Source organism: Onychomys torridus, chromosome 22, assembly GCF_903995425.1.
Source record: "Onychomys torridus chromosome 22, mOncTor1.1, whole genome shotgun sequence".
NCBI classification, from domain to species: Eukaryota; Metazoa; Chordata; class Mammalia; order Rodentia; family Cricetidae; genus Onychomys; species Onychomys torridus.
The window spans coordinates 1,031,538-1,047,716 of NC_050464.1; the positions used below are offsets into that span (position 1 = coordinate 1,031,538).

Genomic DNA, 16,179 nt, shown 5'->3' on the forward strand with positions numbered 1-16,179 from the left:
AGGTAAGCAAGAGCCATAAACAGACTCAACACAGAAAGAACCCCACAGTCACCATTTTGAAGTTACTAAGCATCTAGACGAAGGGGCTGAGAGGCTTGCTCAGTCAGTAAAGTGCCTGCCACGCAGACCTGAATTCAGACCCCCAGTACCCACAGGTACCCACATAAAAAGCAGGGTGTGTCAGTGTGTATCTGTCAACTCCAGTGCTGTAGGATGGGGAACAGGCAGGCAGATCCCTGGAGCGCAAACAACTCTCCAGCCCATTCACCAAGCCATTTACATTTTCTCTTCAGGGCGTGAGGGGTGGAGTGGAGGCAACAGATCTCCCTTATGTTCCCCAGACTATCCTCGAGTTCCTACGCTCAAATGATCCTCCTGCTTCAGCCTTCCAAGTAAGCACCATTTTTAGTTATGCAATTTGTATGTAATAAATACTATTAAGCAGGAGCTAAGTGGTCAGGTTCCTAACATGTATGGATAGAAAGCTGACTCAGGAGCCATGAAATAGGACACAGTGGTGCATGTGTCTTGGGAGCCTAAGGCAGGAGGATTAGCCAAGCTCAAAGCCAGCATAGAGCACAAAATGGGGACAGATGGCATGATGGAACAGTGGGTAAAGGCATTTGCCATGAACCCTGAGGACCTGAAGACCCACATGGTAGGTCAGACACAACCCAGACAAGTCGTCCACAGACCTCCATCCATGCCCCCTGTGCCATGCATATGCCCACACACATATACACAACCAATAAATACTAAAAAACAAAGCTAATGATACATACAGGGCAAAATGATCCAACAAGTTTGATCGATCCATTTCCAAACCCTGAACCCAAAGTCTCAACCATAGTGTATATAAGCACTGTCTGAGATTAACACTAGGCCTACAAGACTACAGAGAGAAAGCAGGTATTTCTTTTAAAAAAAAACTTTAAAAATCACATATTCAAATAAGAGAACTTAATCTTATCCATAAAACTATAAATACGCTAGAAGGAAAAAAGAGGAATACCTGAATCTGCACTTGTAAACATGAATGGCGCTTCCAACGCACTTGCTTCAAACTGAGCTGAAGGGTCAGTGAGTTCTGACTGTCTGTCTGCCTGTTCTGCTTTTCCTTGATAAGATGCACCATCGCTTACAGAGTAAATAAACCTTCTTCTTTTACTTTTTAGAGTGGATATTAAGCCCGAATTTTTCACTGCTGCAGATGTGTTAGTGAGAGGCGTTGGCCAGCTCCCAGTGTCAACCGAACCAGGACACAAAGAATCCTCCCCCTCTGAGAACACAGCACACAGTCCCAAGCCACCTGCAGACGCTCCAGGTTCTTCTGTAATGGCTGAGCTGGTCACACTCTCTGAGAAAGCAGTGCCCAGAGACTGGTCAAGTGGCTCTCTCATCTGGAATACAGACTTCCTGATACTTGGAAAGAGGCAGGCTGCTTGACAAGTTCCAGACTCTGCCTGCTCCCCTGCAATGCAGTCCTCGTGTGATCCAAGACACTGTCTGTGTTCCTCACCTCCCAGAGTTTTCTCACTGAACATCTTTTCTGGTTCTGGAAAACCAGAACTGTGAGGCAAAGAGTTTTCTGAAGTAGCAGAGTCGATGCCTTCTTTCTTCCTATTAATGAAGTCTTTTTCTGAATGATTTTGGTTACAAGAAGAAATAGGAAGTGGAGGTTTTGCCCCTGGCTGGGTCTCAGGTAGACCAGAGAGGGCTGGCTGAGACCATCCACCGTCTGGGGACTGCACAGCTGCCTTGCAGAGCTCCTCACTTTGGCCGTCAAAGGGCTTCTGGTGCGTCACTTCTGGATCTAAGGGATCACTATCGCTTGGTTCAATTTCAAGTGCAAATGACTGTTCTCCATCAGCTTGTCTTCTAGCTTCTTCACTTAACTCATCAGTTCCTACTTCACTGAAAATGTTCTTCCTGGTCTTGCCCAGTCTCATTTTTTGTACATTTCTGGTTCTATGCTTAGGAAAACATAAGGAGAAACTATCTTCTTCAGAAGTATATGCAGCTGCCTCCCCATCTTCTAGAACATTTGGCATTGACTTTCTAAGGCAGTCTTTGAAGATGTTTGTTTTGCCAGATGAATCTCCTAACATTTTCCCCAATCCTGTTACAATTCAAAACAAAAGCACACTGTAACATTTATAATGCAACCATACTCTTTATATTACCTCACAATTCGTCTCAGAGGTGATTCATATTAAATAATACACAACTTTGCAGTCAGGGGTTATTCTGAATGCCAGCTCTTTTTCCAGTAAGTCCCTCTTCTCCTGAAACCCGATCCCAGCGTGCCTCTGACAGTCTTCACTCAGACTCCAATCTCTCATACATCGTTTGCCAGATCTGCACAACGAAGGGTCACCTTTGAGAGCGCTCGCTCTTCAATTGAGTACCCTGAGAACCATCATCTCAGAAGCAGCCAATCACTCTGCATCACTCCAGCTAGGAATACAATCTACCAAGCTCGTGTCTGTCTTCCGTAGCCTTTGTCGGACGGCCCCAAGAAAAGAACAATGGCATCCATGAGGGGCAGTAGCTCGACTGGACAGAAATACTTACTGTGACTGAAAGCTTCCCCCTGGGTTTTGTTTTTGCTGTCAGCCACGGAGGAAACTGATCTATCATTCCTTTGCAGACTTTCATTGTGGTTGGAAAAGTAGCTTTTCAAAACCTGCTGAATTATTTTCAAAATCATTAATTAGTATAACTCTTTCATTGCACTTATATGTGTATGTCACCAAACAGAAAGACAGAAAAATTTTGTAGGAAGAAATTACCTATAAGATCAGGTTTAAAAACATTCCCTGGGTTGGGGATTTAGCTCAGTGGTAGAGCGTTTGCCTATCTAGCACAAGGCCCTGGGTTCGATCCTCAGCTAAAAAACCAAACAAACAAACAAACAAACAAAAACATTCCCAAAAGCTTAGGAAAATTATAAATTGTAGTTTTAAAAATCACAGGGGGTTGGGGATTTAGCTCAGTGGAAGAGTGCTTGCCTAGCAAGCACAAGGCCCTGGGTTCGGTCCTCAGCTCTGAAAAAAAAAAAGACAAAATAACAAAAAACAAAACAAAACAAATAAAAAACCAAAACACAGGACAGCTGGGGCATAGTGACACACACATATAATCCTAGCACTGGGGAAGCAGAGGCAGGAGGTACAAGTTTGAGGCCGGAATGATTTATATAACCAGTTTCAGGCTAGCCAGGGCTGCAGAGCAAAAAGCCATCTCAAAAAAGCCAAAGACAGAAATGAAAACAAACCCAAACCAAAACAACAACAAACACAGCTGAGGAGCTGTTGGTAGCTGATGGCTAGCAGGTGGAGGGTATGGCCCCTGGTAGGCTGCTCATCCTCCACTGCGTGCTCCCATACCCATGTGCATCCAGGGGCACTAACTGGATTCAGGGCATCATTTTAAAAGGAAAGAAAAAGAATACATGAAGTTGGGAGTGGGTCATGCTGGGTAGAATCATGGGGGCATTGGAGGAGGAAGAGAAGGTGAATTTGATCAAAATATATACATGTATGGCCACCTCAGAGAATTAAAAAAAAGAAAAAAAAATTTTTTGAGACAAGGTTTCTCTGTGTAGCCCTGGCTATATGTGTACACACACACACACACACACACACACACACCTTAAAGCATTAAAAAAAGAAACAAGCACAGGTACTCTGAGTGAGGAATGTCATGAGTATCACCAGGCTGGCCCTGACTTACAGCAGGAGAGTCTTCAGGAAAACCAATTCCTCGCGCTTCCTCATCTCGGGCTGTCAAGAGAAATTCAATTTAGCTGTACTGTACTACATATTGTACACCACAATTAACAGGCAGACTTCCTTCTTCTGGAAACAACCCTGCCCACACGCACTCTTTGGTAAGTAGCACATCTGAAACAAAATAAAGTGAACAAAGCCAACAATGAGAAAGGCCAGCCTGGACTGACCTGCCATACTGCTTCTGAATGTTACCATGTGTAAAGTGGTAAAAATGGTGGTTTTGGTAAGAGATACATGCTTTATGGTAATATTCTCTACAATGGCAGATGAAAGACCTGTAAGGCTGTGAGTTCAAGGCTGCCCTGGGAAACTTTACCCTCTATAGACAATGATATAGCCTAAAGGCATAATTAATGTGAATTACTTCTTAGCTTTCAGCCTTTTTACTTTATTATTTCACATAAGCAACAAAGGAAAGTCGAATCACTTCCGGCTAAAGGGATCAAAATGAAATGTTATTTGCCTAGAATCACCCAAGCCCCAGCTGAAGGCTGGCAAGATGGCTCAGAGGGTGAAGGCACTTGCTGCCAGGCCTGCTTGTTCCCTAAGCTCGATCCCTGGAACCTGTATGGTAGAAGAGAACTGATCCTGAAAATCACCCTGACTGCACACCAGTGCTGGGGCACCAGCACATGTGCTTCTTCACAGACACTCAAGAGTTACGGTGTGAGTGTAACTCCTAAGTGGAGGGGCGCCAGTGTCTTGTGAATGAGCACATCTACATAACACGACTACACACTGTGATTAAATGTGCCCACCAAATAATCACAGAGATGGCGCAAAGCTAAAATACACTAGGACTCTGTCGGCAAAGCAGACAAAGCAGAAGAAAATTATTCTGAACTACAGACACATCAGCCCACGGTAACGTCTGAGCTATCTTTCACGATACTTACTTTATAACCTTTGATTTTATTTCACGTACATGGGTGCTTTGTCTGCATGTGTGTTCCTGCACCGCAAGCAGACAGGAGTCTGTGGAAGCCAGAGGACATCAGATCCCTTGGAGCTAGAGTTGTTTTTTTCTGAGACAGGGTTTCTCTATGTAGCACTGGCAATCCTGGAACTCGCCCTGTAGACTACGTTGGCCTTGAATTCAGAGATCTGCCTCCCAAATGCTAGGATTAAAGGTGTGCACCACCACCACCTGCCTGGCTTGGAATTGGAATTCTTATGGACGGTTGTGGGCCACCACATGGGAGCTGAGAACCAGGGTCCTCTGCAAGACAGCAAATGCTCTTAACCACTGAGCCGTCTCTCCAGCCCTCCAGCGATGACAACTTAGCCTCAGCGCCCTCTTCCTGTACAGTACACATCTGCTCCATTACCTATGAGCACAGTGGAACTAAGGGTTGGTGGTGTTGCTAACGAACTTGACCAAGACATATCAGGATCCACCTCAACTCCAAGACTTTCAGAAATAGGTTTCGGGGTCTGAGCCTACAAAGAAAGACAACAGTTTAATTCACACAACACTGATGATTTTTTTTTCATTCACATTTTACTTATCACTTAATGCCTCTGTAAGACAGTATGTTAAGTGCAGATATGCAACTTTCAAGTTAAAGTTAACTATCACATTCTCAACTTACGTACTATGAGTAATCCAAGCAGAACATTTACCTCCTCAATTTTTGGTGTAGAAAACAAACTTCCACGCAGTACTGCAGGTGAAAAAATAGGAAGTTGTTAGATTTGTATTAACATTTCTATAATCTACAGAAACCAGGGGCGGAAGCACTGAAGGACACTGGCTGCTCCTGCAGAGGACCTGAGTTCCCAGCACCCACAATCGGTGGCTCACAGTCACCGATAACTGCAGTTCCAGGGGTCTAATGCTCACCTCTGTAGTAGAATATTTTAAGGTGTGTTACTTTTGTTTATGTTGCATTTGTTGAACTCTGTGAAGCTGCGTTACTGTGCCTGTCTAAAACCCTTGATGGTCTAATACAGAGCTGAACAGCCAACAGAGAGGCAGGAGAAAGGATGAGCGGGGCTGGCAGACAGAGAGGATATATAGAGGGAGAACTCTGGGAGAAGAAAAGAAGTAGCAGCCAGAGAAGGAGGACTCCAGGGGCCAGCCACCCAGCTACACAGCAAGCCACAGAGTAAAAGTAAGATTTACGGAAGTCAGAGAACAGGAAAAGCCCAGAGGCTAAAGGTAGACGGGATAATTTAAAGTTAAGGAAAGCTGGCAAGAAATAAGCCAAGCTAACGCTGGGCATTTATAATTAAGAATAAGCCTCCGTGTGTGATTTATTTGGGAGCTAGGTGGCGGACAACAACACACTTCTGGCCTCTGGACACCAGGCATGTATGTGGTGTACATACATACACACTGGCAAGACACTCACACAGACAACTTAAAAGCAGACAATGAAAACGAGAGCCTCTGCTGTGCTCCTACCTGGCTTTTCTCTTGGTGGCACAACCTGTGCGCATCGCAGAGGAAGAGGGCTGGACGAAACGAGACAACGGCCGCAGGTTAAAAGGACAGCAGCAGTCACAGAGAGGTCATTCTGTGGTGAATCTCAGTGGTTCAGGGTTTTGGAGACAAGGGCTTGTTATGTAGCCCAGGCTGGCCTTACACTGTGACCCAGCTGCCTCTGTCTCCCTAGTGCTAGGATTTTAGGAGTGGGTTACCAGGCCTGGCTCAAAGTAAATGTTTCTGCCATAAAAACTACCCAGTTGAGGAATTTATTACGCATTATTTAAAAACAGAAGCTCCTCCAGGAGTTACGCAGCCAAAGTGATCTGGATAACAGCTTATTTCTGTGAAATAAACACATGCATGAGAGGCTGGAGAGATGGCTCAGAGAGAGAGGCTAAGAGTACCGACTGCTCTTCCAAAGGTCCTGAGTTCAATTCCCAGCAACCACAACCATCTGTAATGAGATCTGGTGCCCTCTTCTGGCCTGCAGGGACACATGCAGGCAGAACACTGTATACATAATAAATAAATCTTAAAAAACAAAACAAAACAAAAAAAAAAATCACATGCACGAAAACATTTTGTTTAAACACATTTTAATAAGAGTTGAGCATAATGGTTCACAACAGAATCCCCAGCCTCGTGGGAGGCTAAGGCTGAAAAATTTTGAATGCAAAGCCAGCCTGGACTGAAGTGTGAGACCAGGCCTTGCAAACAAACAAATACAACATGTACCTCTCTAAGTATTTATAAAGTATATCCCAGAGTCATCATACCTTTCACTGAGACAAGACCTCAGAGGTGGACTGGCAACATCAACCATGGGTTCCACTTTGGCCTTCGTTCTGTGGTGATTTGTATGTTTACTACTTGCAACCATCTTCCCTGGAATAATAAAATAATCCAGTGAGGGTGTAGACACTGGATTTTGAACTTAAGAACAAAAAAAGAATGTACAAGGAGCTGACACCTCCTACAGAAATGCATCTCAAGAGATGATGTGCACCCTATGCCATGGCACCATGGAAGGTAAAAATAAAGGGAGACACTGAATGGAAACCAACCAAGGCCTATCTGACTGTATCATCCTGTGAGAAACTTCCATCATTCCATTTCAGATTCCTGAATAAAAGGGGGAATACAAGGCTTTCATGACTGCAACTTCCCCTCCTCCTTCCTTCCCTTTGGTGCTGGAGATTGAAACTAGGGCTTTTCAATGATAAACATGTGGGGCTAGGGCTGGAGAGATGGCTCAGTGGTTAAGAGCACTGGCTGCTCCTCCAGAGGACCCAGGTTCAGTTCCCAGCACCCACATGACAGCTCACACCTGTCTGTAACTCCAGTTCCAGGGGACCCGACTCCCTTACACAGACATACATGCAGGCAAAATACCAATGCACATAAAATAAAAACAAATTATCAAATGATAAACACGTACATTGCCAAACTCTCCCGCTCTCCTGATGGCCTCATTTGATGTGGCTGATAAGATGCTGGTCCTTACATTCCACTTTTGGTTATATCCAACCATCTGACTACTCTGAAAACATGCTGCTAAACCTGCAGAACTATGTACAAGATGTCTGTTTGTCCGCCTCTGTCCCCTCCCTCCTTTTGGGCTTACAGCCCTGGCTGTCTTGGAGCTTGCTCTGTGAGCTTCTCGAGGTAGAAATTCCATCCTTTTACTACATCCATAGCAATTACAACAACACCTGACATGCTCCCTGAGCATATCATGAAGTAGTACTATAAAGCAAAGCAAAGTGCACACTTATGTCAAGTAGGCAATAAATAGTCCAGAGACTGGATAAATGTACAACCTTACTAAATAAGTGTTTACAAACACCTGGCACCTAGGTCAGAGAAACCGCTGTCAAATTAAAATTCTCAGAAGAAATTGACCTGAAGAAAGCTCCATCCTATTATAGCTTGCAGAAATATAGCTTAGTCAACATCAACAAGTCACAGGCTTTTTTGAATATCAAAGTCATAATTCAGAAAAATCTTAGTATATTTACTAACACTTAGCATATTAATCATATGAGAAAAAAAAACATTGATTAAATATTGAAATTCTTTCAATGAATCCAAACCCATCATATATTATTTCCACCACCTCCATTCTTCAGTCAGGAAAGAGACGAGAAAGATTGATTAGCACAACAAAACTCAAGTTTATCACAGAGCTGTGACTTTACACACAACTTTGCCTTAAGTCCTAGCTTACCATCCCTCCATCACACTGCATGACTGGCCCAAGTTTAATCTATAATTAACTAATTTTTTTTTCCATTTTGAGACAGGGTCTCTCTATCATGTAGCTCTGGCTGTCATAAACTTTGTACATAAACCAGGCTGGTCTCGAACTCAGAGATCCACCTGATTCTCTTCCAAGTGCTGGGATTAAAGGTGTGTTCCACCACATCTGGCTATAGTTACCTAATTGTTTGAAAGGCGACTGGTCTAGTGGTAGGGTTTGACCTTGTTCTTTGAATATTATTGGAGTTGAAGCCAACTGATGGTAAGAAGTCTTCCTCTGTGGTGTTTTAAACAGCTGTGGTTCATAATTGTGGGGCTTATATTCATATTCTTCTGGAGGTTCAAAATTATATGGTGGGGCTTCTGAAGAAAGTTCTTCAAACCAATTGAGGCTTATTGGTCCTAAATCTGCAAGGAAGGCAAAAATCTTATCTTAGTTTTAATCAATGACACAGAGAAACTCACGAGCAATGAAGATCATAGGAAAGAATAAGGCTGGTGAAGCTGGTTCCACTCATGCTGTGCCTGACCGCCTAAGACAGGGTCGAACCCACACTCAGAAGTTGTTTTCTCACCCTGTGTCGTGGGACATGTGTGCACAAACACACACATGCACACATACACGCAAAATCGATTAAAAATGCCAAAGAGGAGCCGGGCGGTGGTGGCGCACGCCTTTAATCCCAGCACTCGGGAGGCAGAGCCAGGCGGATCTCTGTGAGTTCGAGGCCAGCCTGGTCTCCAGAGCAAGTTTGAGGAAAGGCACAAAGCTACACAGAGAAACCCTGTCTCAAAAAACAAACAAACAAACAAAAAGCCAAAGAGGTGCAAAGATCACAGTAAAGGATAAAGGAGAGAACATAGTTGTACTCACACGTTATTCTAGCTCCCAGCAGGTCTGAGGCAGGAGGACTACAAGCTTGAAAACAGCCCAGGCTACATACTGAGACCTTCATGTCAGCAAGGCAGCGCAGCAGGTAAAGGTGCTTGCTGCCAAGCCTGAGGACCTCAGCTCATGAGTAGAACCCACATGGTGGGAGCAGAGAACTGGATCTTGCAAGCTGTCCTCTGACAGCCCCATCAGTCTGTCTCCACCACAAAATAAGTTTAAAGACATAAAAAACAAAACAAAGCAAAACAAGGGGCTGGTGAGGTGGCTCAGAGGTTAAGAGCACTGGCTGTTCTTGCAGAAGTTTTGAGTTCAAGTCCCAGCAACCACATGTCGGCTCAAAACCATCTACAATAAGATCTCGTGCCTCTACTGGTCTGCAAGCATACATGCAGACAGAACACTGTATACATAATAAATCTCTCTCTCTCTCTCTCTCTCTCTCTCTCTCTCTCTCACTCACACACACACACACACACACACACACACACACACAAACCCTAAAAAAAAGAACTTGAAATTTTGATCAGCTGGGCATGGTGGCGTACACCTGTAATCCTCTCACTTGGGGATTGAGACAGGAAGAGCTTAAGTTTGAGGTTAGCTACATAAAAACCATTTCTCAGCTGGGTATGGTATCATACACTTGTAATTCTAGCATTTAGGAGGCTACAGCAGGAGTGTCATGAGTTCCAGGCTAGCTTGCCTACATAGTGAAATTCTATCTTAAAAACTAACAGAGGGGCTAGAGAGATGGCTCAGAGGTTAAGAGCACCGACTGATCTTCCAGAGGTCCTGAGTTCAATTCCCAGCAACCACATGGTGGCTCATAACCATCTGTAGTGAGATATGGCGCCCTCTTCTGTGTACATAATAAATAAATCTTCTTTAAAAAAAAAAAAAAAAACTAACAGAGAAAGGGGGCGCTATCTTTTAAAAAAAATTTTATTTATGCATATTGGTGTTTGGCCTGAACGTATGTCTGTTTGATAGTGTTGGGTACCCTGGGACTAGAGTTACAGACAGTAGTGAGCTGCCAAGTGGGTACTGGGAATTGAACTCAGGACCTCTGGAAGAGCAGCCAGTGCTCTTAACTGCTGAGCCATCTCTCCAGCCCCAGGAACCTATCTTAAAAAAAGAAGAGGAAACTGGGCATAGTAGTCCATGACTTTAGTCCCAGCACTCAGGAGGCAGAGGCAGACAAATCTCTGAGCTCAAGGCCAGCTTGGTCTACTGAGCAAGTTCCAGAACAGCCAGGACTACACAGAGAAACCCTGTCTCAAAGAGCAAGGGGGGAGGGGAGGGACACACGACTCCATAATCTATATCATACCAAATACAGAAAACAAAAAAGAAAAAGAAAACAAGAATTATGACTGTGGATAACTTGATCATTAATCTACTCTTTTGAAAGTACAGTGAAACATTAATTACAAAAAAATTACAAGGAGATAGAATTTAGCTATATTATCTTTTTTTACTTTCTTAACAATAATCATCAATTCAGGAAAAAAAAAAAAAACTATCCATAGTAAGCATGTACTCCATAGGTTAAAAAAAATTATTTTGAAGACTGTTAGTATGACAAATCTCTTTATTCACAGTAAGCATGTACTCCATAGGTTAAAAACCAATGATTTTGAAGACTCTGTAAGCATGATAGATCTCTTTATGAACATGGGCTGAAGAAAGACTTTCAAGTATGAAGGAGGTTCTTACACGGCCCGCCCACCCTCCACAGCAGTGTCTCATGTTTCAGGAGACTCAATAGGTTCAATGCATGTTCACAACTAGACCATGGTGTCCCTGCCTTTCTCAGTGTCAACACCTGCATCAGCAGAACAAGGATAAGGTGTGTAAACAACCGGTGCATCTCTGTGACGGAAGGCAGTGGATCCAACTAGTGAGCTTTCCTACCAACCCAAGGGGGATAATGCCAGGGATTCACTGATAAAGTAAAAATGAACCACATGAAGCTTATGTTTAAATCTTGTTCCTCTGTTTATATGATGTATGTGGGTGTGCATGTGCTAACAGGTAGGTGTGTAGGTGTGTGTGTGCACGCAGAGCTGCTTCTGTCCTTCTACCTTCATGTACTACATCAGGTAGATGTAGCACACACCTTTACCCACTGATGGGACCAAGCTTAATTCTTTAGCACACCCTTCCAAAATTTCCTGAGAAACAACAGGCATACAGCATTTCTGCAGATGGAAGTATAACAGAAAAGCACTTGTGATGAGCTGTGAGCAGAACTCGTTCACTTTTCAGAAAGGCCATCTTTTCCTTGGAAGGACGGCCAGGCCAACCAAGTGTTCCGATCTGAAGAGTTTGGTAGTCGTTTTCTCAAGAATGCAGTGAGCTCATCATAGCAAAGAAAAGTTTGCTGCTAATGATGACATGTGAGTTTTCAAAATGAAATCAACCATTTCTAGGGCCTCACAGTGGCTGATTTCTTCCCAAAAGATTTCTTTCAAAAGATTCATTGGATCAGATCAGTTGCAATATTAATGGATGTGATTTTCTTTTTCAAGCACTCTGTCAGTACTTAACTTACACTATCTAATTCAGAGCCAGGTGTGGCTGCTCACGCGGCAATCCCAATATGCAGGATGATCACTACAAGTTTGAAACCAGCCTGATCTACACAGTAAATTTTAAATCAGCCACAGTTACCTAGCAAGATGATGTCTTTCAAACAGGACAAATGGGGCTGGAGAGATGGCTCAGTGGTTGTTTACTGCTCTTGCAGAGGACCCAAATTCACTCTCTAGTACCCACATCAAGAAGCTCACAACCACCTGTAACACCAGCTCCAGGGCATCTGATGCCCTCTTCTGGCCTCTGCAGGCACCTGTACACAGGAGCATATACTGACACACAGACACAGACACACACAGACATATGGTTTAAAATAATAAAAAATAAATCTTAGCCGGGCGTTGGTGGCGCACGCCTGTAATCCCAGCACTCGGGAGGCAGAGGCAGGTGGATCTTTGTGAGTTCGAGGCCAGCCTGGGCTACCAAGTGAGTCCCAGAAAAAGTGCAAAGCTACACAGAGAAACCCTGTCTCGAAAAACCAAAAAAAAAAAAAAAAAAAAAAATCTTAAAAGAAGGGTCTGACAACTGTTCATCAGTAGCATCGTCAATGCTTCTGACTTGCTGGTAGCACTTTGAAAACAATTCTTTCCATGGGAAGTCACAGTGTTAATCTCCCATCTATGTAGGTATTCTACACCACCTGGCTGACCAGTAAAGGACTACATTAACTAGATCTATGACTCCGCAAACTGTTTACGGAACAAAGAAAACTTTCAAGTCCTGAGTTGTTTTACTGTTCAATTCAGAAAGAGTCTCACGTGTCCCTTACTGGCCACGTGGTTGAGGACAACCTTGGACTTCAGATCCTCCGGCCTCTACCCTCCAAGTGGTGAGACTACAGGCATCTGCTAAGGCCTGGTTTAAGTGATGCTGAAGAACAAAGCCAGAGACCCAGAAAGCAAGGACTGTCCCACCTGAGGTACACCCCAGTGTCACTCTCATCCCCCACTAAAAAACATTAGGTCTGAGCTCTGTAGCTCAGGTCATCCTAGAATTCCCTATGTAGCCCAAGCTGGTTCTGAACTCGTATTTAATCCCCGGCTCAGTCTTCTACATCAAGTTCCCTGGGATTACAAATGTGACCCATCACACCTCGCTGAAGTATTTGTTTGTTTTTTTGAGACAGGGTCTTTCTATGTAGCCCTGGCTGTCCTTTATCTTGCTATGTAGACTAGAATGGCCTCAAACTCACAGAGCTCCGCCTGCCTTTGCCTCCCAAGTGCTATTTTTGTTTCAATTTTTCTTTTTTTTAAAGCAAGCACCCACCTTGACTTCACTGGAAACATTTTCTCAATGTTACTTAATTTACCAAGTTTTATAAAAACTCGTCAATACCTGCTGTGCTGCATCGCGCCTGAAAAATTTCAAAAAAAGTTGGTCTCCTTTTGTATTCAATGGGCATTTTCTCTACAGTATATTCGCCGATGCTTGGTAAAGAGGTCTGCAAAAGAGAAAGTAAAATACACTTCACGGGGTTGCTCTCTCGGTGACAGGCTAAGTTTGTCCAACCACACTACCTTAGGCCCATCTTTCGGGACAAGAACAGAACTTACCATGAGGATGGGGACAGTTTAGATTTGTGCTTTAAAACCAAGTGGCTACTAGACATCAACCACATGCACCAGAAAGTGGCTATGGTGCGGGTCAGTAGCAGGAGTCTTTAATGTTATTTAAAACTAATCACGTTACTTAGTGACGGAGCTGAGCTGACACAGACACGTTAGGTAATCACCAACTACCGACCGAGCGCTGCGGCGGGCTCCTGGGGCGTGCCAGACCCCCGTGGGAGGGACGCCCGCCGGCTGCAAGGAGCTGGGCGGAACCGGGCCGGGGTGGGGTGCGCGGCGGCCCTGGAGGAGTCGAGCGGCGCCCCCGGGATGTCAGGCGTGTCCCCACGGCCCCTGCGACCCCGGAGCGAGCGCCCACCTGTACCTGGCCCCGCCGACCCGCTCCGCCGCAGTCGCTGACGGACGCTGCGCGGGCTCCCTTCACAGGCTCGCGCGAAAAGCCCGCCGCTCTCTGGGCGTGACGTCATGACCCGGCGACGCGGGGACGCAGCGCCAGCGCCGCCCGGAAGTGGGAGGCCCGGCTCGGTCTGCCGCTCTCGGCGGCCGTCTCGGGGCCTTCCTGGATCAGCGGTCGCGACAGAGGGTCCGAGCACCGACCGACCTTCCCCTCAGAACACTCGCCCATCCGCAGCCACTCCGAGTCCCCGGCACCTTTTCTACCCGCGAGCTCATGTTGGTCTCGTTGTGGGCGGGTCTCCCGTGGTTTCTTCTTTCCTTCTCCGTGTAGGTTGTGAAGGGACTCTGGCCATCTCTGGCATGGCAAACATGTGGCCCTGGCAAGCCCTGCCCTTGCTAAAAACCGTTAGATCACACCCCTAAAGCTGGCCACCAAGGTCTAGTCCCTTATTCGGCCACTTCCTCCTCCTGAGACTGACGACCGAGGTCCAGCTATCAGAAGCCCCTTCGGCTGCCCTAATTTAACATGCTCGATCAAAATCAAACATTTCATCCTAACACGGGGTTTTCCCTTTTACCCTTATAAACTGCCGTTTGCCTATGGGTCACGTCTGTCTCCTCTCTATCCAGAGGCAATCCTTTGTCTCCGGGACAAATACCCCTCTCCACTTCTTCCTCGCCCTCTATCTCCTGTCTTTGTCTCTTACTCCCTACCTTTTGTCCCTCTGGGGCAAATAAATCTCCTTTGTGCTGAGTACTTGGTTTGGGGTTGTCCTAAGTCGATACCCGTCTCTTATACATTGAAATTTTGTTTCTAGTTGGCTTTATCTTCCGGGTCTGCTTAGAGACCTTGGCATTCTATTTACACTTTAATATCATTTCAGGACTCTAAAGATGGACTTTGGAGGGGTTCACTGGATCTCTTTGCCCCTCTTCCTGGTCACTCCGCTCTCTGCTTTCCACTTTTAACTTGGCTTATAGAGGGCGGGTGGTAGGACCTGACTTGGGACACAAGTTGTTGTGCCCGCCGCCCCCAGGATGGATAACAGTCCTGAAATATTAGTACTCCTTTCATAGGTAGTATCTTATACAGTTTCAGGATACAATCACCATGTTTTGTGAGACTTTGGGAAACCAAGCTAGAAGGCTGAAACATAACCTCATCCCCGAGTTTACAGGGTGACTAGCTGTGAGCCTCATGGCTTACTTTGGGTTTAATGTGTGAACCTTAGAAAGCCTTCAGTTGGATTCAGCAAGTGAGATCTTAGGGGCCTTGCTGCTTCCAGAACACACGTAAGCAGTAAAAGGCCTTAGATTAGAAAAAGAATGACGTGGGGTCGGGGAACATGCCTCAAGGGTAGAGATTTTGCAAGGCCCTGGGTTAGAGACTCAGCACTGCCAGAAAGACTACTGGAAAAGTCTGCTTGGTTCATTGGTATCCTTTTTGTCTGGTAATCAGTAATCCTCAGTTGTAGAAGGAAGCCTCACTAATGTAAAAACAAACAAACAAAAAACCTAAAACTTTTCATATAGGTCTAGTTAGCAAAAAAGAGGTGTGAATGGTATTATCTAATATTAAACTACTACTTACTGAATGTTTCTTACAATACTATAAAGTGTTTAGTATTGTCCAATGGGTAAAAACTCAGTTAACTAGCCCGGTAATAGTCCCAAGTGTGAATTTGAATCCGTTTGACTTCATATACTTACCTTGTGAAATCTGCATTGACCCTATAAATAAGAATTAGGGCCAGCCTGGGCTACCAAGTGAGTTCCAGGAAAGGCACAAAGCTACACAGAGAAACCCTGTTTGGGGGGAGTGGGGGGAGAATAGGGCTGGGCAGTGATGGCACACGCCTATAATCCCAGCACTCAGAAGGCAGAGGCAGGTGGATCTCTGAGTTCGAGGCCAGCCTGGGCTACAGAGCTAGTCCAGGACAGGCTCCAAAGCTACAGAGAAACCCTGTCTCAACAAAAACAAAAACAAAAACAAAAAAAGAATTAGGGCTGGAGAGAGAGCAGAGCAGTTAAAGGCACTGGCTGCTTCTCCAGAGGTCCTGAGTTCAGTTCCCAGCACTCACATGGTGACTCACAACCATCTATAATGGGATCTGATGCCCTCTTCTGGAGTGGAGGTGTACATGCAGACAAAGCTCTCATACATAAAATACATGAAAATAATAAATTCCTACTTAGAGCCAGGTGGTGGTGGTGCACACCTGAGGCAGAGGCAGGCGAATC

General features: G+C 45.0%; 1 protein-coding gene across 1 annotated transcript in view; it reads right to left on the minus strand.

Moving 5' to 3' along the window:
- Brca2 (BRCA2 DNA repair associated) overlaps window positions 1-13,977 on the minus strand; it is a 42,318-nt gene extending 28,341 nt beyond the window's left edge. The window contains exons 1-10 of the mRNA XM_036171913.1: window positions 13,907-13,977; window positions 13,310-13,415; window positions 8,665-8,892; window positions 7,002-7,110; window positions 6,202-6,251; window positions 5,418-5,458; window positions 5,123-5,234; window positions 3,736-3,785; window positions 2,575-2,689; window positions 1,013-2,119 (exon numbers count right to left, since the gene is read on the minus strand). Of these exons, the coding sequence (XP_036027806.1) occupies window positions 1,013-2,119; window positions 2,575-2,689; window positions 3,736-3,785; window positions 5,123-5,234; window positions 5,418-5,458; window positions 6,202-6,251; window positions 7,002-7,110; window positions 8,665-8,892; window positions 13,310-13,376 (1,879 nt within the window). The 5' untranslated portion in view covers window positions 13,377-13,415; window positions 13,907-13,977. The remainder of the gene's footprint in view (window positions 1-1,012; window positions 2,120-2,574; window positions 2,690-3,735; window positions 3,786-5,122; window positions 5,235-5,417; window positions 5,459-6,201; window positions 6,252-7,001; window positions 7,111-8,664; window positions 8,893-13,309; window positions 13,416-13,906) is intronic.
- Window positions 13,978-16,179: the final 2,202 nt, after the last annotated feature.